This window comes from Corapipo altera, unplaced genomic scaffold, assembly GCF_003945725.1.
Source record: "Corapipo altera isolate COAL_440 unplaced genomic scaffold, ASM394572v1 48, whole genome shotgun sequence".
Lineage (NCBI taxonomy): Eukaryota > Metazoa > Chordata > Aves > Passeriformes > Pipridae > Corapipo > Corapipo altera.
The window spans coordinates 4164323-4187903 of NW_020884931.1; the positions used below are offsets into that span (position 1 = coordinate 4164323).

The following is a 23581-nucleotide window of genomic DNA, read 5'->3' on the forward strand; positions in this document are numbered from 1 at the left end:
GTTGGATATTTTTGTTCAGTTGGTAGGTATTTTAGGATACTTTCCCCCTCCAAGTTTTTTTCAGTTTTCACCCACTCCAGTGCCCCCTGGAAAATATGTTCACACTGTCTCTGTCTTCATCATTCTCCCACCCTCAAAGACGACCAGGGCAAAGGTAGAAACTGGTTTTGGAGTAAACTACTACTGGCCACAAAGTAAAAACACAAGGACCCAGCAGTTGTCATTATCTCAAAGCAACACTTCTGAACCAGGAACGAATTGACTTCATTTTTACTTCTAACTACAAGTACTTAAACCTTTCATCAGCTCCCTGTGGTCACTGGCAGTAATCTAAACACACAACAACCGTACCAGACCAGATGAAGACCAGCCTGCAGTAACTGTAACAAAGAACTTGACACTTTGCAGTATCCCACCAGAGCTTTTCCTGGATAAGAAACAAGGGAATGGAACTGTAAAGTTTAGAGTAACTTCATGTTTTCTAGAAAAGAACACCATATATTTTCCACGCCCTAAACCATTCACCCACACACAACCATTCAGTATTACCATATTTTACCAACACATATGTTCAGAAGAAAACCACCATGACACAACAAGGTACAACTTAGGAACATTTTACCTCCAAACAAGCTGGGAAGAAAAGAGGATCAGGTCAACTTGCACGGCACAGCCTTTTGACATGTTATGAGAATCCTTCAGAAGGCATCAAAATACAGATGTTGGAAATAGATAGCTGCTATTTAACAAGAACATAAAGTGTTTTGTCTCTCTTAAAGAGAGCAGCCATCCTCCAAGTTCCTCCTAGGATGAACACCCTTAATTTCAAACAGACTTCAACCACTATCAAAGTTTTCAGACACAGGGGCTCATCTACAGCTCTGTACTGAAAATGTGGTTTCACTGAAAAGCTTTTAAAAAATCCTTAGGCCAAGACAATCCAAGAATGAGCACAGAGATAATATTCAAACTCAGGGGTGGCTGTGGAGAAGTAAAGCTGTACAAATTGTGCTGGCACAAACTCATTCTCTCACATTTACCTCTGACCTCTGTCTGTGTAGTGAGTGCACTTAGATGGCAGAGGAGACTGGAGATGGAGAAAGATTATGTTGAAAACAAAAACTACCCACATCCCTGTTATTCTGACACCATCCCAGCTTTAAAAAAATACAATCTTGCAAGTGCAGGTAAACTCTGGGATAAAAAAAAAAAAAAGAGGACATCAAAAGAGCTTACCACTGCGTTCCTCAGGTCTAAGGCTCTTCTTTGCAACTTCTGCCAATGCTCCAATGCCAAGACCAACAGCTAGTCCTTTAAAACAAGAAGAAAAAGAGCCAGGTCAGAATGAAAACAAACCTTCCAAGCCACATACAGAGGCATTTTTACAATTAACTTCAAGCCACACAGTCAAATGCAAAATGGCTTGATTAGAACATGCTGTCTTTTGGAACGGAGTTATCTTCACTCAAGAGTTTTCTCCTATACTTCTTCAGCCCAGCATGCCAGCCAGGAATCATAGGCTAGGCCAGTCTGGGACATCTGGCTTTTATAAACCATATCACAAGTGCTACTCAGAGCTCTATGCTCTGGCTGAGGTCTTGTTGTAAACTGAAATCATGGAGTTCAGAAGAAGAAGGGGAAAAGGAAACAACTCACAAGCATGGTTCTCAAAGTACAATTCTCAGGAAAGAACAGCATCCCTCTCCCCTCCCACCATGCCACCACAGCAGGGGGAAGCAAAACTGTATTTAGATGAAGCCACTGCCAGCAGTTTAAGGCTCTGCAACCCTGTCTAAGCACTCAGGTTTATTCATGCTCACTAGCTGTTTGTGACTTCCACAGACTCGTTGACTATGATGAACAGAAACATGTTCTTCCCGATGCTCACCTTATGCAAGCAGTGTTGTAACCTGCAATTCCAAGGAGCTGGGCTGGAGAGTAATCCTGCACAGCAACAGTAAGACCAGGAGACAAAATACCAGCACTCCACATGCACTATCTCTCTGGCAAGCAGTGAATTCCAGGGCGTTGATTCACAGCCACAGGTTAAGCTACAGCTACAAAAGAAGCGTTATCTGCCTCCACTAAACAGATCAAAGCCACTGAAGATTAAATGAGGCACAGATCTAATCACACAGTAATCCATACTACCAAAGGTCTCACTGCCTTCCCAATCTCAAAATATTTATTTTTCTGGATAATAAATGACATGGGCAACCAGAACAGATGGTGCTCCTTCATATCTCCTCAGCAGTGGTGCGTCCCACCATGCCGTACTCCCACACTGCTGGCAGTACTGGGTGCACCTGTTTTCCAAGCACCCCAAGCCCTCCTTGAGGCACCACTGGACAGTTTCCCAAGTAAAACAACCACAGAACACAGTACAATGAAGGAAGCAGAGCTGACCAGCACATGGTATTTCGCACATGTGCAGGAGGAAACACATGTACACGTTTTGTGGACCCAAGTCACAGCACAGATATTCTGAACTGGAAGGGACCCACAAGGATTAGCGAGTCCAACTCTTAAGTGAATGACCCATACAGGGATCATACCCACAATCTTGTTTTTAGCATGATGCTCGAACCAGCTAAGCTAATGTCATGGTAGTGGGGAAACCTGGGCACAAACAAGGTAACCCTCATCTTGCACTGAGTTATTCCTCTCTCCCACCATTGTGGAAAACTTCACCCTTCCTCATCCTACAGACCAGACTAACACTCTAGGGCTCAGAAAGCAAGTACTGGACAGGAGGGTTCAGGGCCACAACACTAATTTCTCAAAATGCCACTAGATTTGTTTTCCAGGCCTCTTTCACACACCCACCCGTGGTCTACGCATGTATTATCTGAACACAAAAAATGCTGTTATTTGTACTGGATTATTTTGTACTGTGTCTGGCTGAGATAGGAGTTTGTTTTCTTCACAGCAGCCTTTATCACGCTGTGTGCTGGATTTGTAACTAAAAGTGTTGATAACACATCAGTGTTTTGGCTCTTGATGGACAATGTTTGCACAGCATCAAGGCTTTTTCTTTTTCCCACCCTGGCCCTGCAAAAAGCAGGCTGGGTGTGGGCAAGAGGCTGGGAGGACACATTCAGGACAGCTGATCCAAATCCATCAAAGGGATATCTATGCCATATAACATCATGCTCAGCAGTAAAAGCTCAGGGAAAGAAGGATTAAAGGGTGGACATTTGGGGTTATGCTGTTTGCCTTCCCAAGTAACCACTACAAATGCTGAGGTCCTGGTTCCCAAGAAGTGGCTGTACATTTGCCTGCCAATAGGGAGTAATGAATGAACTCCTCTCACTGCTTTGCTTGCACGTGGAGCTTTCTTTGCTTCACCTGTTAAACCATCTTTATCTCAACTTCCAAATTTTCTCTCTTTTGCTCTTCCTATTCCCTCATGCTGAGGGAGGAAACAAGTAAGCAGCTATGTGGGGCTTAGCTGCCAGTCAAGGTCAATGCACCACACACTGCCAGATGTTCACCTGTTACCAGGAACAAGTCAGCCCTCCAAAGAATCTGCATGGCTGTACAAAAGCACTCTCCTCCTCTGGGTCTCTACTCTACCGACCTTGCACAAGTTGCTCCTGATGTCCATCATTTTCCTTGTCTGCAAGATGTGTGTTTCCTCCAAGATTAATCATTTTGGGACAGTTTTCAGTATTGCTGAGCAGCCATGGTTCAGTACCTTGAAAAATAACATCCCTAAGCACTCCCAAAATGCTGCTCCCCTGCAATCTGCACTTTATGTAGACAGATTATTTCAGTCCTGGAAAAGGCCACTTGGTTCTATACCAGCAGTGTGGCTCTTCAGACATTTTCCAGGCATCTCCAGCATCTGTTACACTTCAAGCCAAGGCCATCAAGAGATGATCTGGATCCAGTTTTGTTCAGGACAAATCTTCTTGCTCAGCAACTGACACAACAAAATAAACAGAAGACTGAATGGACTGTTATCAGCGCTCAGCCTGCCAAGCCCAGGGGTGGGCAAGACCCTCCCCTGGAGCAGCATGTGCCCTGGTTTCAGTCACGTAAAACACCACAAGCACCATGCAGTACAAGCTGCCAGCTCCTCAGCTGGACAGTGGAGAGAAAAATACAATGAAAGACTCATGAGTCGAGATAAGGACCGTTACAGGCAAAACAGATTCGACTTGAGGAAATCAGTTTAATTTATTACCAGTCAAATCAGAGTAGGGTAATGAGAAAGAAATCCTGAATCATAAAACACCTTTCCCCACCCCTCCCTGGACTTAACTTTACTCCTGAATTCCCTACCTCCCTCCCTTCCCCAGCAGCACAGGGGGACAGGGATGGGGGTTGCAGTCAGTTCACCATATGTTGACTCTGCTGCTCCTTCCTCCTCACACTCTTCCCCTACTTCAGTGTGGAATCCCTCCCTCAGGACAATCCTCCACAAAGTTCTTCAATGTGAGTCCTTCCCACAGGCTTCAGTTCTTCACAAATTGCCCCAGCATGGTCCCCTTCGACAGGGTGCAGTCCTTCAGGAACAGGCTGCTCTGGCATGGGCCTCCATGGGGTTACAGGTCCTGCCAAGGAGCCTGCTCCAGCATGGACTTCCAACAGGGACACAGCTTTCTTCAGGCATCCACCTCCTCCAGCAGGGGCTCCTCCACAAGCTGTAGGTGGATATCTGTTCCACTGTGGTCTTCCATGGGCTGCAGGGACACAGCTGACTCACCATGCTCTTCACCACAGCCTCCAGCACCTGAAGCATCTCCTCCCCCTCCTTCTGCACTGACCTTGGTGCCTGCAGAGTTGTTTCTCTAACTCTTCTCTCCAGCTGCAACTGTGCAGGTTTTTTTCCTCTTCTTAACTGTTATCCCAGAGGTGCTACCACTTCTGACAGGCTCAGCCTTGGCCAGCTGCAGGTCTGTCTTGGAGCCATTTGTTGGACATGGGGAAAGTTTCTGGCAGCTTCTTACAGAAGCCACCCCTGCAGCCAAAACCTTGCCATGCAAACCCAATACACACACTCACTTGTCACTCACATGACAAACTGAATCCTGCAGTTGTCAGTTCTCTATATACTTTACTAACATACCTCAAGAGGCTACAATTTTTCTTTTTTTTCTTTTCCCAAAATTGTTAAAATCACATTAGGTCTAGACTTCACAGAATTTTCCTGAATTTTCATCTTATTATATCATTAAAAAATAAACTCATGAACCAGGATTGAGGGAGACAGGAACTGCTTAGAAACATCAAATAACACGAGGAAGGGAGAATGGAAATAAAGATGAGATCAAGAACTGTGTGGGTGGAGCTGATGACCCATCAGGCTACAAAACAAGCATGGAACAAAAAACTGCAGAAAAATCTGTTTTGTCAATTATAATCCTGGGAATCAAAAAATAAATAAAAATCAAGGATGATATTTAGTGTTATAAATACACCTACTAGCAGTTACTCCAGCTGCTGCAAGAAGCATACAAAAATACATATAAAGGAAAAAGGAGTTCAGTTGTGCTGATCACAGAGAAACAGTAGTTCAGTATTACATGCAAGTGTTGGTAAAAAAGATCTTCAGTGTTTCCAGTAGATGTTCTTTGCTTGAGGAAGAGGTGAGAAGTCAGGCAAATTCTGCAATCCAAGTATTTCTGCCTCCTGTTACTAATTTGTCTACCACCCACCAGAGTGTCCTGACACCATGGTTGAGACATGGCTGAATATTCCCTCTAACACTGGGGAGGACAAAAAAAACCCATGCAAAGACAAGAGGAGGCATGATTCAAGTGTGAATGGGATCATGCCAATATCATGGGAATTCAGCTATCTGAATCCCAGAAATAGTTACATGAACTCTCTTTTTGACCTACTCATCATCGTTCCATCTTCTCCTAAAGCCTAAAATGATATTGTTCTAATATAGAAATAAAGAAAAAAAGTGAGTTTTAACAACAACAAAAAAAAGTCAGAGTCAAATGCTAGTTTGACTGGTGTGGAGATTATAGGATAAGAATCCACCTAAACCATTTTATTTCCCAGAATGGAGTCTTCAAATGAAGATGGCACCCTGAAGCACTCAAGAAAAATCCTGCACAAAAAGCTTACTTGCTTTAAATATTGTACGTTACCTCTTGCATCACTCCTGAGAATAACACCCAGGAAGGACTGACAGTGAGGACAGTAAGAGGCACACAGCACTGCCTTTCCCTGCTCATGGTCTAAGAGGAAAACAGACAACCATAACCCAAAGTTCAGCAACAACTTCAGACAAACCAAAACCAGGTAAGAGCAAATGGTAGGCCACAGCTCCTGCCATCAGCTAATGTTTCATGGCTTAAGCATTTAAAAGGCTTCACAACAATGCAATTTGAAAAGAACATTTCTCATCACATAAGAGCCAGTCAGGAAAAGCCACATTCTAATTGGCTGATGGGGTTTCACAATTGCACTGGATGTCTCAAGAAAAAAAACCACAACACTCTAAACTTGGAACAAAGAGCAAACAGGAGCTGTTCCTCACTATAAATGGAGCTGTCCTCCCCATCCCCTGCATCCAACCGGGCCTTGAACACTTCCAGGGATGGAGCATTCACAACTTCTCTGGGCAACCTGATTCAGTGCCTTATCACCCTCACAGTAAGGAATTTCTTCCTAACAACTAATCTAAACCTGCCCCCTGTCAGTTTAAAGCCATAACCCCTTGTCCTGTTACTACATGCCCTTTTAAAAAGTACCAAACATTACCAAAGAATATCTTAAATTGAAAAAAACTACCTATAGACCACATGTTGTTTGTTAAGCCACTGTACTGACTGTACTATTTCTCTTTGCTGTTGCAAGTTAAAATTCAGAGGGAAAGACAAACAATAAATGCTAACAAGAGACCGCAGAACCCAGAGTACCTGAACACCTTTTTTGTAACATGATTTCCCCCAAAAGCACTCAAAGACCTCTGTCTTGCCAGCAATTTTAATCATATAAAGCAGACAACTGGAGGAGAAGAGCAAGACCAAAAAAAAAAAAAAATTACAGAGATAAGTCTGGAGCTGCTGCTTACAAACAATCTCCTTCTTTCTTACGCTCCCTTTGAGGTTTTGGTTTGATGGAGCTATTTGTTTTGGTTTCTACCTTGAGGTTAGGAGAAGACAGGTAGTTAGTTGTACTTTCCCTAGAAGCATGAGTCAGCCTTCCCTCATGCAACAGCCTTGGGTGCCAAAAGCTGGAGCATAAAGCAACAGCACTGGAACCAAAAGTTCACAGAAAATTTGGTCATCTGCCACTTCACATCCACCAGTTGTCAGCAAGCAGCAACAGATGAATTCAGAAGATGACAGCTAAAAGTATTGTGACAGTTTTCATAAAATTCAAGGCTAGATTAGAACAGAGACCCGTATGCTACTAGAGCTTAGGAACAAGTGAGTTTTAAAGTGATGCCTTGTTACTCTGAAAAGCAGATCATGAACCCTGCTTCCCTTTAAGGAATACTAAGCATGCCGTGAAGCAAGGGTGCCTGCAGTGAACTACAGGATTAAAGAAATCTGACAAGCATGAAAAACTTATCACAAAACTCACTTGCTGTTTATTCCTGCACTGCACAGAATCAGTCCCTGCCCCCAACTCCTCCTAGTGTGCATATTAGTCTGACAAAGGGACACACAGAGAAAGAATAATTGTTTTTTTATATAATAGTTGATTTGAATTACATTTGACAGGTTATTTTTCTTTCTTCTGGGATCTGTAACACAAGGATGTCTACTTTGTACATGTGCTTCTCTATCAAATTTTGTGGAAGAGAATCACAAGAGCCACAAGAGACTGTTCACAACCTAGATAGGCTGCTATCATCTCAAAATACTACAGTCACAAAAAACCCCAACCACAGCAACAAAGAAACAACTCACCTAACCATTAGCTAAGTAAGACGAGTTGTGTTCATCTTTCCACCTGCCATACTGTGATAGTTCCCTTTTTCTCAGGAATGAGTCCTTCAATGGCTTTGGATATAAGACATTATATGAGCATCACCTGTTAATATTTCTGAAGATATTTAGCTGCTTTTTGACATTCTGCATGTAAAATTCACTTAGGTTTCAGCTAGCTTGATCTTACAAGCTCAGAATTTACATCTTTCCTGGGAGAAAAGGGTTTATAAGCAATGGCTCAGTAAATCAAACCTTGACTGTTATCATCTTCCCACTCTCAAAAAGCACTACCAAAGGGATATGTTTGATGTTTAACCACTGTTCAGAGAAATAGCAAGGATAAGGTTGAGAAAGGTTATTTAAAATAACAGCTGCTCCAGCTATCTCTCCTTAACAGTAACAGCACTGTAAGGACTTGGAGGAAAGTTTCCTCAGTAAAGAAATCACATGTGCAGGACCAGGGTATTTGTACAGGCTGAGGAACAACCTGCACCTCACTTTCATTAAAACAGCACAGTCCAGTATGTGCTACCATGAAGATGTGCAGCTCTGCTATGCACTCCCAAATCATCTGCCCTACACTCTTTAAGAGTAATGGAAAAGCCAAATCAAGCTCTGAGCTAACTAGCTGTTTGTGGGAAAGCATTTTCCTACTGAAAGCTTAACCAGAAAATAGAAGGACCTAATGCTTCAGCAGGAGCACTGTCACAGCCAGCCATAAACCAGTACGTGCAAGGGCAGTGGCATGGCCCACGTGGGTGTGCAAACTGACCTCCAAAGTTGGCGAGCCGTCCGATCCTTGTGACAGGAACCTTCCTCTCCCGGGCCCGCTCACTGAGCTGCAGCAGAGAGAGAGGGGGAAAGGAAAAACAAAGAAATCCACAAATTAACTGGGCACATGGGCAGATACCTGCGAAGCCAGAGTGCAACTCAGAGCACTTGAACAACTCTACGCTACAGAAAACTTTGTATCCGTTGAGAGATTTTCAAGTGAATACAGTCCAGAACTGACACACCCTGAACTGAAACACACACTAAGCAGAGGAGCAGATGAGAGGGTGGGAAAGACAGAAGAGCTGACGACCATGTTTGGAAACCCCATTTTTACTTTCAGCTCAGCAGCCCCTATATTTTGAACTCAGAAAAAGCTGCGCAATGCTAACCCAAATTCCTTTCCACACACGGAACTAAAACTCATGGAAGGTTATCAGGTTCTTAGTACTATAGACAATTCCTCCACACACAACAGCTGGAGCAGCAGAGGTAATATCCTGAGTGAGTGCACCCACAGTAGCGTCTGATAATGGATTTGGGGAAGGAGGCAGAAGGTCAGACCAGATGGCAAGTATCATCACTGTGAGTTCTGCTGCAACATATATCAATAAATACATTGAGTCTTCATATTCCAGTGAATGAAAGGAGAGCTCTCATACAAAATGGAAGTCTAACCCTATGTATGCTTTTTAAACATCCTCTCACATCAGATTATCTGACAGAAGGGGCAAATGTGAAAAGAGAGCCTGAAAAGCTATCGACAGAACAAATATCACACAGATCAGAGCTAATGAGCACTGATACTTCCCTCTTTTGCCTCCATAAAAGGGAATAGCAGAAAAGGAAGAAATGAGAGAAACACAGGAGAAGGCTAGTAAGGACAATCTAGTATAGAAACCACAGTACTGAGAATCCTTAATTAAAAGAACATACCATCTGTTTGTAGGGTTTCTGCTCTGAACCTGTTTTGGCCTGTCTGGCTTTATCAATATCTTCAGCTGTTAATCCACCAACAGAGGAATGGTCTTGGTGAAAAGCCCTATTTTGTCCAAAGGGAACAGCAAAAGGATTTCCAGGGTCCCTAATGCCTCCAAATAGCCTTGCATCCATTTTGGGAGGGAAAGGCTTCTGACCCACGCCAGAATCTCCAGTCATATCAACACTTCTGAAAGGTCCATTTGTTGTGTAAGAGTAAGCAGGGCCTTCACTCCTGTGTTCATGAGATTTGCCAGGGGCAGTGGAGAAGTCCATTGGAGCATCTGATGGTTCTCGGGCTGAGAAGTCATAGTCTTTCCCAAAATCCTCACTGAGATCAGTGAAGTTCTCCTGCTGTTTGCCTAGCTCCTGCAAACAATAACAGAATTACTTTCAGAAAAGAACTTAAAACATGCTCCCTACCATCCATGAATCTCAGAGATGGGCATGCAACTATGCTGTCATGTCTCCACAATGATTTGTAGAGACACTGGCACTGCAGATATTCACAGTAAGAAACAAGAAAAAGGAGACACCAAGGACCCCTGGAATCTCTGGCAGTCTTTTAAATCCACTGATGGGATGAATTCGTTGACAGCTTCTCAAATACCCATAACTAGAGATGCTTTATTCTATATACATTGAAGGGTCACTAAATGTGCAGCTCACTGGAAGCAATACACTGCTCAGTAATAATAGGTGATGGAGCTGCAATATCACATAAAATGTCCTTAGGAGGGATAACAAAAAACTAAACCTTGTAATATTCAGTTCTTCCCTCTCCCATGCTCCCTCCTCCCATCCTGTCCCCCGAGTCATGCAACATCAGCACTTTCAAGCCCAAAGCCACCCAAAGCAAATCCAGATACCTACTTACAGGCAGAGTAAGTTCATGGCCATGACACAACCAACTGCAAAACACATTTCATTATTCAACCGCTAAACTATGGCAGGGCTTGTTGTCATCCCAAAATAAATAAAATTTCATGCCTGAAGCAAGGATAACAGCATCAGGCACAGCAACACTCAAAGCAAGCTTCTCCTGACAATTTTCTCTCTTCTCTCCCGTCCTGCAAAAGCTGCCCCATTAAGTCCAGATATTTCTCACCATTTTTCAATATAAAAAAAAAAATAAAGCCAGCAGCAGAGCATTATCTCCTGTTTGCTTATTACTCGACATATTCCAGTTACCCATCTCAGCAGTGGCAATACCATGGAATAACTGATGACTATTACAACCAGTCAACAGGAGTTTAAATCCTGCTGTGGTCAGGCCAGCAGGCAGCATATTTCAGGCTCTTTCCTAAATACTAATTAAATTTCCCTTCCCTGGAGAAAAAAAAACAGAACATGGTCTTTCCTGTTATTCAGCAGGTCTCATGCTATTTTGAACTTCAACATCACAGCAGCAGGGAGAGGAAAAATATGTTTACAGATGGGGACTGTGGCCACAGTACTGACCAATGATTTCAAGCAAGAAGGCCTCTCTACCTCCATACTTACATTTTTAATGTCAGTAAACTAAAACCCTGTCACCTAATGTAAAAGCTTTCCTCTCTTCAAAACAGAAAATGTTGTACCTTTAGATTTCTTACCGAGCCCTGCTTTGGCAACAGCTTCTCTTGCAACTCACTTACAGAACACAGGGCTGCAGGGTACTGCAGGTGTGCTCAAGGGGCCTCACTTTTGCAGAGAAACATGCACAGAAACAGAAGAACATCATCTCTCAGGTGCAAAAGAAGGACAATGGCAAGACAAAGCACTGTGTCCATAAATAAACACACAAGTTAGTTCTACTGCAAGCTTAAACAGAAACAGGAAAACACAGGCCCAGATTCTAGGACTGAAGCTATAGATTTGCCATGATAGTTTAAGGTCTTTGCATTAAAAAACCATCAAAACCTCATTCATTAGTTTCTGCTTCAAAAAAGATGATCTGAGCTACACTATTTTTTAAAGGACAATAAAGGATGATCATTTTTAATAAAGAGGAGTTCCTCAGACAAGCCCCATGTTTTTCAGAGATGGCAACACAGCAAATGTGAAGCTCTTATAAATCTACCCCTATCTCTGCTGACAGAAGCTGCTGATTATGGTGAGAAAAAAAAAATGTTCCTCATTTGAAAATCAGTTCTGAAAATCCAGCCTGGGCTGTAAGTGATGAACATGTAAACACCTGACCCTGAGCCATCCTGAAAAACATCACCAATTCTGCCAAGAAAGCAAGCAGCCCTGAGATAAATACAATGCACTATAAAAGAGCTCATTCATTTATTCAAGGAGTAGTAATCAATGCCTGAAGTTTAAAGGAGACTTTAAATAACAAAGCTGTTCACCAATCTTAGCAAGAGCTTGATCTTTGACAAGATGAAGTGAACAGAGCATTTTTCATTTTCAGCATGTCTTAAACACTCAGTAATGGAAACAGAAACACTCTGCAGTAACATTTCTCTCCCATTCCTGTCCAAGCACCTACAGCACACCACAGATCCCAAAGAATTCCCAGAGTATTGCAACATTTGTATTATCGATCCAGTACTTGAGAGTTATTTTTGTTCATGATCCAAGTTCCTAGTCACTTACACAACAAAACCAAAAAAGTACCGGAGGAAAAGCAAACTATCAGATTAGACTGTGCACAAAGAGCTTTGCTTACCTGCATTTTCCCCAGGGCAGAACTGAACTGTTCCTCAGCAGTGGCCTGGAGATTCCTTGCAATGGTAACTGCATCGCCCCCGAGGAGCACCTGCCGAAGCTGTCCTGCTTGGGTTTCTAGGATTGCTTTACTGAGCTTTGTCAGGCCTCTCATGACCATGATGGCATCACCCGCCATGACTGATGTCTTTCCGTGCTGAAAGATAAAGAAGGAGAAGGGGCAGGGGAGGCAAGATGTTAAGGAACAAGTTTGTAATGAGTTTCAAGTCACCTAAGAGCCAGTAGCATATTCTCAACATCTCTCTTTCTGCTTTGGCAACCAGCCCCCATGGGAATCTGTCTGCAGCCTGGATAGGACACAGGCCAGGCTGAATGACAGCAAGTTAGCTGACCTCACCGGGCAAAGAAAGAACTGTCCTTGTGGGTGCTCATGAGTTAGGATAACTTTCCAGCACTCGACACGAATATCCAAGTTACTACTGACCAGGGGAAGCAAAGATAGGTAAATGCCAGTAAACACTGCAAAGATGGTCTTGTTTCTTTCAAGATGTCTGAACTGGATTAAAAACATTAGCATTTGACCTCTAATTACTATGAGTCCCTGCAACATGTTCTTGGGGCCTGACAGCACTGACGAAGCACTGTCACATTCCATTTCTGCCCAGGAGTTATGCCTCCTCCTCCAGCCAAATTTCTTCACTCCCACATCAATGGTTAAGCATTGTCTGTCCTCCAAAGGTAGTCTGCTCCATCCCCAACATACTCTGCTATTTTTAACTGGAAACTTAAGCATGCCCAGAAGATCTACCTACCACAGCATTTGCAAAGTGCTGAATTTCTTAGTCCCCCTTCTTTTTCAGGGGGCATTCCAATTCAAACTCTTAACAGCCTGTTCAGTTTCAGTGTCTTTAAATACAAACTTGACACTGTAGGATGCACGACAGAGTGTGTCTGAGAAGAGTAATTTCCATCCATGTCTTTGCCTCAGCCTGGAAACAAGCTCAGGCTCAGAACACCAGCTCCCCCAAACCACTGTGGTTCATGTAAAAGAAAACCAGGAGTGGTCAGGGTGTAAAACCCATTTTGCAAGGGAGATTTTCACCTGCTCATTTCACTCATCTTCTACATCTTTAAAGCACAGTCAGGGTCACGGTTCCAGGGCTGGCTCAGTTGCACATCCTCCCATCTTTGCTGACACAGAAGACACAGCAGTTGGCACAAGATGCTGACTAAGGTTCAACCTTGCCCATACAGCATTTGCTAGATTGATTTGGAGAAATTCTGACTGCAGTAGGTACCAAGTACTAGTCTAAGGCCACATATTTAAGCTATTTCCTAGGTAGGTACACAGGTATCAATTCATTTTTAGAAGGTAACCCGTCAACATGCACATATGCACTTTAACTATAAACATTAATACACTGGCATGGTACAAGTGATCCTGAGTCAACAGTACACATGGGATTATGCTCAGCTCCAGAGCACAAGCAACTAGATCCAGTTACCTTCTTGGGAAACACAAAGCCTGATAACAGCAGACAGGCTTGTGAGACAGTCATGCAGGAGAAGAATGGACTGCTAAAGCTAAATTTCTGGCTAAGTACACAATTTTGCTGCAATCACACAGGAGACGCATGGATTACTAGAGCTGAATTTCAGAGACACATTATTATGCAAATGCGGGATAAAGCCCAGTTACTGGAATATTTGTTCAACAACTGTTAATCAGTGATCAAAATCAGGGACAACCACTGCAGCCAGGGAGTGTTGCACATTACATGCTTTAGATACGGTGTTAGAAAGACAATCAGGTGCTTACAATGAATCTCAGCTTAATTGTTTAGCTGTAAAAATAAAAATCAAGCCCACACAGGTTATTATTCTGTGGTTCTCTTTACAAAATCTACCTGTGCACTCCAGACCTGTAAGAAGCGTTACTCCTGAATCTCTCCAGAGTTTAATCACTAGCATTGGTTTTAATGTTGTATAATGCACTTTTAAACTCAAAAATTGCCTGTCAGGTAAGGAAGTGTACTCTGTCAACAGGAAGTGTTTTTTTACCCCCACATCTTCACACTGGAAATTTCCACATGGATCTCACTCAAAGCATCTGCAGGCGGTCCTTGCAATTCAGAGCCAGGCAAAGAAACCAGCCAAGAACCCAGTACTGCCCCAGTTGAAATGAGACCATTCAAAGGTTGCCACTGCTAAGAAATAAGTGCTTTTGTGGCTGTAAGTATTAGCAGCACAGGAAAGCTTGAATGCAAAAAGTTCATTCCCTCCCTCCCTCCCAAAAAGGGCAACAAAAGTAATGCAATATAGATCAGTGTACACTCAGACAACACACACAAAAACATCCACTTTTAATACGGATTCTTTCTAATAAACAATACTAAAACCATATCCTCCTTTCACCCACAAACAGCTGAAGATGTAGTCATGAAGTGACACGATATGCTAAATGTGAGTTTTTTAAAAAAAAATCTTCCAACAAGATTTCAGGGAAGCTAATGCAACCACAAGTGAAAAACATACATTGCATAATGTGCGTTCAACCCCCCATTGCTAAATATATCAACAGCAAGGAGGACCCTGTACAGATTTGGCTACAAGACACCGTACTGGGCACGCAGCTATAACCACCTAGGTACTAGCCAAGTGATTTGTCAGCTCAGAAGCATCAGCAACATGCTCCTACGTGGCACTGCCAAAGGACAGGCTATTCTAACAGGATATTTATCCCAGCACCTTACTGAAACCCAGGCCTCTGTGGAGGAAACACAAGCTTACAGGCAACCAACTTGTTTTCAGTGATCTCCAGATCCTCAGCAGGCAGCTCACAGACCCAAATGGAAATCACAGTATAAGCACAAAAGCAAGGCATGGCTCAAGGAGGACTTCAAAGGTCAAATCCAAGGACAGTCACCAACAAATAAAGACTGAAATGGAAGAACATATTTTCAGAAGCAAGACCCTACTCCTGTTTTTGAACAGAATTGTGGCTGTAAGCCATCTCTTTCCATTCCTTTTGAATACCAAGTCCTCACCTTTAACAAAGCACGGTCAGGAAAAAGCAGCAGAAAAAAATAACTGTACCACAATGATTAACCCTTCAGCAACAGGCATCAGGAGCAAGAAAACATTCAGGTACAGTCTATAGCCATCATCAAGCAATATGAAAGTGGGAGTTAAGAAGTGCAATGAAAACTGAACTGATACTAGATGCATTTTCCTCAAGTGGAAAAAATCCCAGGTTATCTAGTTCTGTAGACCCTACATTTAGCAGGACATGTTGGTTAGTTATCATAACCAAAAGGAGAAAGCATGAAAGAAAATATACACTAGATAATCAAGAAGGTAAAAGACACAAAAAATAACTAAGAATTAGAAAAATCACCTTTTTTCTTCAATGAAAAAGTAATAAGCACAAGCAAGGCCAAGAGATATAAAAACTGAGATAAAGGAAGCACACACTTTCAAGAAGGCTGATACTATCCCAACACTACACTTGTGTTAATACCCACTGCAGACAGCAGGAAAGGGATTTTTTCTCCCGCCCCCCGAGGCAAGTTCTATTCATACCCCTACTAAATCAATACATAAACAGTGTAAGCAAGCTCTATCAGAAACAGATTTAGTGAGTGGTTTCAAACAGAGTTAGTGCAAGTGTACAAAGTCTGTAACACGCTTGACCTGTCCCAAGGATTCATTATCCAGTGCTAGTAAAGTAGGTCACTAGGGCCAGGGATTACAGACAAGTCAGCTGTGTCTATGTAAGCTGTCAGAGTGCCCCTAACCTGGACTGAAGAGGGTTGACAAGTGTTCATCGTGAGCCACTTTACAAAAATAGGCAAGGTCACCAGTATTGGCTTAGTAAGCTTCTCATAGTTGAATGAACCCCTGGAAAACACCCACACCTTCTAGCACGAGCAGGCTCGAGCCAAGCCATCCTTAGACACGAGGCACAGTCCACACGGCAGGCAGAGGGGCTTGTACAGGTTACAAGCCACACCGGTAGGTAAACCATCTCCTGACGTTGCACCTGATTTAGAGCCCTCTTGTAACAGCAAAACTAAATCAATGCCTGGGATGCTCCTATGTGCAACAACCATCTGCACCACAAGCCACAATCCTCTATAGCCACTAACTGCAGTGTATTCTTTCCCTTCTTCAACACGCCCGATTACCGAATTTAAGGCTTAAGAAAGTGTAACAAGACACTCAGCGTATCAGAGGCCAATAACAGAAACAGAAAGCTTCACAACAGGTAAAAGATGAAATCATATATTTGTCCTGCTTTAAAAACACATTCCTCCATTCATTTCTTTTCTTTTCCACGTGCTAATATGCTCCTACAGACACAGAGACCCGCAGCTCACCTACTGTTGAGTAATTAAAAAAACAAAACAAAACAAAACCAACCAAACAAAACCCCACCAGTTTTCCCTGAAGTATTTCTCCTTCAGGTCTGTAGAAGTTTTAGTTGCCTTCTTTATCTTCAACTTTTATTTTAAATAAATTAAACAAAAATGAATAATATTAGGCTGGACAGGTAGTAAGGTAGATAATTAAACATCACGCTTCAGGAAGAAGAAACAGCCTCCATACCTCCCCCCTGCTGCTATCCTTTATTCAATCACTGTTATCTTAGTTGTATCTAAACAAGGACTATAACCTTGGCATCAAGTGTTATAACCACCCACACCGTCAGAACAAGTGTGGCAACAGTATACTGAAATAAAACTAACAAGCACCACAAAAAAGATACAGACTAGGTACTCAGCACATTGTTCCATGGCCATAAACCAACAGTGGACTAAGTTAAAAATAAGTATTATTCATTAAGCTTCTCTGTAACTGTTCTTCCACAGATTTTTTTTCCATTTCTTTTTATGTGTGTTGCCATATCAACCCTTTCATGTGATCCTTTCACTCATGGCCTTTTTCAGTTCCATCACACACCTCCCCACCAGGTCCTTTGATAGCAGATTTCCAGGTCTCTGCCTAGACGTATTTTCATTAACTGGATTCCTTGGGTTGCAGTTGACCCAAATTTTAACCATGCAGGGCACAAAACCTGCATTTTAAAAGGAGGAAGTTGCCATCATCCTTAAAATTGAACTGAAAATCTACCTTTGCTTATCCTTCATTCTTCCCCCTTCCCCCTTCCCTACACACTGCAGCTCCAAAAGAAATTAATTTAAAGATCTGACCTACAACAGAACCAAGGACCCCTATATTTGAGTCCTGGCCCACGGCCTGCACTCCAGCCTCTCTAAACTGAATTCATCAAGTATCTGAAAGCTGCTTTAAAACCACCCTTGCCCAAAGCAGTTTGCCAATGCCATTTAAAACAAACACCTTTGAAGGGCAGGCGGAACTGCTTTGCTCTCTAATCGCTACAATAGCAGAACACTCACTGATAGAAGTGGGCTGCCTGGCAGACAAATGCATCTTTCCAACAAAATTCAGAAGGCTTAGCAGTCATTTCTGGCAAATGACAACTAGTTCAAACCCCAATTTTCCCCCATAAATGGCCTGACACACAACATAAGAGTGAAAAGAATGCCTGGACACTTTAAAAGTAAGCACAGTCTGCTTTATTTTAGGCACAGATATATCCAGGCAAAGTGAATGCTCTGAACAAACAGCTCTATTTACTTCTTCCTGGACAATGTCCGGGGACATGCAAAAGCATAATCACAGCCCACATGCCTGGAATTAACAGAGTATCTTTCTTCCCTGGCCACAGATCTAGAAATAATTCACCTACAATTAAGATCCCAGTGAGAGAGCGCATTACAGGCCTCATTACAGGCCACTTCTGATACATCTTGACACAATACACTAATAAGATTCTGCCCTGGGTGCATATTTCCCGTTACACTGAAGTAGATCCAACTCAGTTGCTGTGATTTTAAGGCTGCCGCTCGCTCACTTTTCCCCGAGACCGTGGCCTGTGCCTGCTCCTGTATTTCCAGCTGGTGGACCAAGAAAGTTCCCTTTACCTCATTTGCAAGGCAAAAAGGCTTGGACCATTGGGACAATATTTCAATCTGGAGTTGTATTTATACTCAACATGTAATTTTTGTATTACTTATGTTACCAAGAGGAAGGGAGAAAGAATAAGAAGACAAAAAAAAAAGGGGGATTTTTTTCTGTTTATGCAGTGGACAATGCTTGGGAGTGCATTGCACTGCACCCTCTACATAGCTCAAAAGCTGCAGGCACAAGTGTGACTTTACTCACATAAATAACTCTGATAAATTCTACGATTAAAGTTACTTCTCATGCATGTAGACAGTTCATCCAACAACAAGGACAACAGTATATTAAAATCAAAATGGCGCATGACCTCAAAGCACACAGATTAATATGAGATTCTCGCAGATGCAATATTTGAAGCATGTACTTAAGAAACAAAACTACTACAAGCTGAATCTACACCTTTATTTGAGTTTATGGCAAGTTTACACAAAAGCACAGTTCATTAGTTCCAAGTCATCCCTCTGTCAGTGTTAACATACAACATCACTTTAAAAGACAAATCCCCCACATCCATGTGGAACAACTCCACCCAGCAGTATTTATAAGAAGGTTACACTAAAGCTCTGCCCTGATTAAATCCAAACATTGGGCTTCAAACAAAAACTGAACATTACAAATGCCTCCCCACCCAGGTCTGTGGAGCAGCTCTGTCCTCTCACAGTCACTTGACCAGTTAGAGCAGAAGAGACCACCAAAGGTCAGCCTCCTCTGATGCACAGGGAGCCAGTCCCCGCCTGATGCACAGCTCCACAGTGTTAAACTGCACAGGAAACAACAGAGCTCTCCACTGGTCTCATACTCTGAACTAAAATATAAAGTATAAATCAGGAAGGTTATCAATTTGTAGCTAATTTTTTTTGGCATACACTGTTATTTTGCAATTGTTTTTATTGGAAGTTTTGACCTTCTGAAAGCACAACAACTCCAATTTAGGAATTGGAAACGGATAAAGTGCTATGCCTCACAAACAAGTGCAAATTCCTTTAGACTCAAATACACCACTAGTTACAGTAAAATTCCTGAGAAAAACAGCACCTCTTCCTCTTCCATTTAAACACACCTCACTTCACTATCAGACCTCAAAAAGCTAATGAAAGGGGACTGACATCACAGTTCTCTATGTTAGAGGGAAGAGAGCAAGTGATCTACCTGAAGTTACACCACGTGTCAGGGATGGGGTTGGGAACAGAATCACAGTGCTCTCCAGGGTACACTGCCTAAATATCCATCTAAATATCCATCCCTACAGAGCAAAGAAAAACAAGAATTTAGAGCTGTTTTGCTGATCACCTTAATGGAATATTTGTTAACAGTCACCTCCAAATGATAAAATGCCACACCACCAGCGGTTTCTAGTCAGCAACTTTCTACTTGTAAGCTTCTGGAAAACTAAACACACCCTGTAACTGTGCTGTACATCTGCCTTCCCCAGGTGTAATTATCCTTTGTGTACACCAGGACAGACCCTCGCACACCATGTCCCACGTCACTACATCACGAAGTCAGTCAGTGGTACCCTCACAGGTCTCCAGGTGGCAAACACACCCCCTCTGCTCACACAGTGAGCGTGACCCTTTCTGTCACCACCATGAACAGCAGGTCAAACACCACAGCCTCCCACTACTGATCCTGCAGGAGTTCATGTCTGTATAGATCCATGGCTTCCAACCTTGCCCTGGAAGCTGGGGTTAAGTTCCAGTTTAGCAACTTACAACACATCCTGGTCTATTCATAGCCCCCGAACATACCAGCACCCTAGCTACAGGAGCTTTCTTTTTTCCTGGCTGTGCCAAAACCTCTCTGTAAGAAGAGGAAAAAAAGGATGCAAGAAGAGGACCATAGGCAAAAAAAGATTACTTCAAGAAGACATAAACTGATCTCTGTGCTGAAGGGGAACATGGTCTATCAGAACCTACAGCTCCTGCATTACAGCTCTGTCACAGACAAGTTCTTTCTGTCAGCTCCTACTTACCACACATAGGTACTTCTGACACTAGGATAAGTAAGAGCTCTATATTTCTTATAACTTAGAACTAAACCCAACCTGCAGGATCTCATACCTAATACTGAATCTGTAATCCACAATCGTTGATGCTCTCTATGTATAGGTTTTATGAAATCACATTCTACATAACATAAACATATTGTCTTTCCAAACTGGAAAAGCCAAAGCTTTTTGCAACTTATATAGGTGCTTTTGAAAATCCCCAAATTCCCAGAGTGAATTAATTCTCAATGGCCATGCTCCACAAAGCTTTGGTAAGCCTACAATTTTACATTGCATAGCAATTTCAGAAGAGTTCTCTAAAGGAAACACTCAATCCACTTGCAGCTTACTGCCTTAGTCCCAACTACTCTATGATGAGCACTTTGACCATGATGAGGATTTAATACTCCCAAGTGGCACAATTCAGAGAGCAGGAGAGCTGTGACATTTCAGAACATTACCTCAAGCCCTTTTACAGTACATTTGTTCAGCACATCTAGAAAAAACCAAGATGTGCAACTGGTTAAAAATGAGGCATGAACAGCAATGAAACAAAGATTTAATCTACACAGAAAACCAGGACTAAGTGCAGAGGCAAAACAAACACAGTAAGAGAACTTTGTAAGTGGAAGTTACCACTTCCACAACACGAAACAGCTCTAGGACCATACAGACCACAAGCAGATCATCTTTCCCGGTGTCTCTACATACAGAATCTACACAGCCTTTAAGAAAAAGACATAGTCTTATGCAATTTCCTGAAAAAAAATCTATATTTTAACTATGTATATGCAGGCAGACTTGTTTAAGCAGACATATGAACTTGTAAAGTTTCTAAAAGCCAGTTCTACAGATTGACAGCTAAGTTTTTCAGAGCAACAAAGATAATTTTCTATGCTGCATGAAGCACATAGAACATTTCAGATATGAATAGCTTCATTTAGCTCTACACCTCTACTGACTGACAAAACACAAAAGTCACTAAAATAAAGTGCAGAAACACAACTGTGTAAAGAAAGGGCAAAACTTGTGCATCCTGTCATTTCTTGGTCTTTGTCACCAGCTTAGATTGGTTTAATTTTGCCATCTTCTGTAAGGAGGGAGGGGAGCAAAGTAGGTGGCATCTAAAAAATTGAGAACCTAAGATAAAAAATTTAATATAAAGATAGACGTGCCTATAAAATGAACTGTCATTGCTGAGTGGGAAAGCAGACAGTGATTGAACCCACACCCTCAAAATACTGTGGTTTACTATCAGCTTGCATTTTAGCTTCACATGCAAATAACTTATTTTCTTGTTCCAGTCCTAAAGGAAAGAAGGCACTTGGACCACTTTTATAAAACAAACTGAAAGAGAAGATACTCTATTCCAGAATGTACAGCTCCATAAGCTAAAAAGCCTCCTCTTCCAGAATTCTTACTTAAGCAGTTTTAGAGGGACAAAACCAGATCTATATACATACAGGAGATATGGTTCCTAAATACTGCTTCAGGATCACTACCTCCATCATAAGCTGAACTGTTCACCCCCATCAGTATAGAGAAATTAAAGGTAAAAGAGAAATGCTTATTCGTGCATCAAGCCAAGTCCTGAGATGCATTTAGCAAGGCTACATGGATCAGTTTATACCACACACACTGACACACAAGATAAAAGACCATGAGAGACAGGCAATCCCTAGCATCCTTGTTAAAAAAACAAAGAAAAAACACACAGAGAAGAAAACCAAACCAATCTTTACCTACAAGAAACTTTGTAAGTAATCAACCAGTTTTAATTTAAAAATTAAGAAGCAGGAATTCAGCTGCTGCTTCTTGTCTCATTCAGTTTCCAGAAAAATAATACAGCCTGACAAACAGGGTGTGAAACAACAGACCACCACTTGCCTTTAAAAGGACTACTGGAGGACTAGAAGCCAAAAAAAGTTCTGTTCTTGCTGCATGGATGCAATGAGCTATTATTAACTTGTGTTAACTATCACAAATGAATTAACCAGAGCTGCATTGCACAGCACAGAATCCTCCTTGGCAGCAGTGAAACAAGGTGATCAACAGTCACATGGTAAACATGTGAAGGAATTCTCCACATCTGGCCTTTTCTTTTACTGATCACACAATTATTAAAAGGGAGACATTGTCAAAGCACAGCATGTCATTTTTTTCCTCATCTTGAGTAACACTGGACAACATAAAACTGTTTATTCTAAGAATATCTTATTCAAGGTTACCAAGGTCATTGCTAACTAAGAGCAATGAAAAAACACTTACAAAATACAAAAATAAGTCTCCTGGTCTAAGAGCAAACAGGTTCTTGCTGGCTCTTGCTGCAGTTCATGTGAACTGCAGCTAAACTCCTTCTGATAACATACAAAAGTTCTGACTGCATGGCAGAGAAATACAGAACCACCAATATTCTCTTAAACACCAATCTGCATTCAGCCTGTAACACGGAAGAATTTCTTAATCCCTTCAGAAGTCTTTTACTGAGCAACAAGGCCACTATCCTTCTGCACTGAGTGCTAAGAATTATTATGCATATGCTCAATGAATACACCCCATTTAAAAACAGCAACTTAGGAAAAAAAGCTCAGAAATTGTTAGGTTAATTCTTTTTAGGAAAATAATACTTCCAGTTACCGAAAGAAAAGCTTTCACATTTTTCTTTGCCTAAATACCACATAATTAAAAAATCTGCTTCATTTTTATTGCGAGTTGCTTTCTAGCTTCTTTTTTTTTCATAACACTGACCACAAAGATTGGATTTTCATTGCACAGGGGGAATATAGAGAAGCTCCCCACTTATGTTTCTGCTTGGTGAAGCGTGACCGTGTCGGGCTATCAGAAATAGTGTTATTACTTAAGATACATTCCTGCAGAAATCAGAATGGTCCATGAAAACAACATTATACAAGCCAAACTTTGGGTATTTTAGTTATTTATAGGTAGTTTCTTCGGTGTCTGTTTAAAACTAAGTATCCCCCCATCAACTCCTGTTCACTTTATACAAAGACCCTACAAGCCTGTAAAAAGTGAGATTATTTCCTCACACACCCTACCAGAGCCACGAGTCTCACCGGCTTTCTTTCCCCCACATTTCAGCCACAAGCAAAGCTTAAAACAGCCAACAGCTTTATTTTACATTCATCTTCAATTAGACGCAGAGATCGGCCCCAGCAGTGAGCAGGACAGAGAACAGTGGGGCTCTAACCCGGAACAGCCCGGAAAGCAGCACAGCACCAGG

General features: G+C 42.1%; 1 protein-coding gene across 2 annotated transcripts in view; it reads right to left on the reverse strand.

Annotated features, from left to right (window-relative positions):
- The window catches only part of COQ8A (coenzyme Q8A), a 43394-nt gene extending 19840 nt beyond the window's left edge, over positions 1 to 23554 (reverse strand). Inside the window, exons 1-6 of one of the 2 annotated variants that reach the window (XM_027659333.1) lie at positions 23549 to 23554; positions 18257 to 18262; positions 12307 to 12501; positions 9609 to 10019; positions 8674 to 8740; positions 1237 to 1311 (exon numbers count right to left, since the gene is read on the reverse strand). In XM_027659333.1, the coding sequence (XP_027515134.1) occupies positions 1237 to 1311; positions 8674 to 8740; positions 9609 to 10019; positions 12307 to 12483 (730 nt within the window). In that variant the 5' untranslated portion in view covers positions 12484 to 12501; positions 18257 to 18262; positions 23549 to 23554. Of the gene's footprint in view, positions 1 to 1236; positions 1312 to 8673; positions 8741 to 9608; positions 10020 to 12306; positions 12502 to 15095; positions 15238 to 18256; positions 18263 to 23548 lie in introns of those variants that run through there. The other variant, XM_027659335.1, reaches the window with a different exon arrangement.
- Between the last annotated feature and the right edge of the window lie 27 nt (positions 23555 to 23581).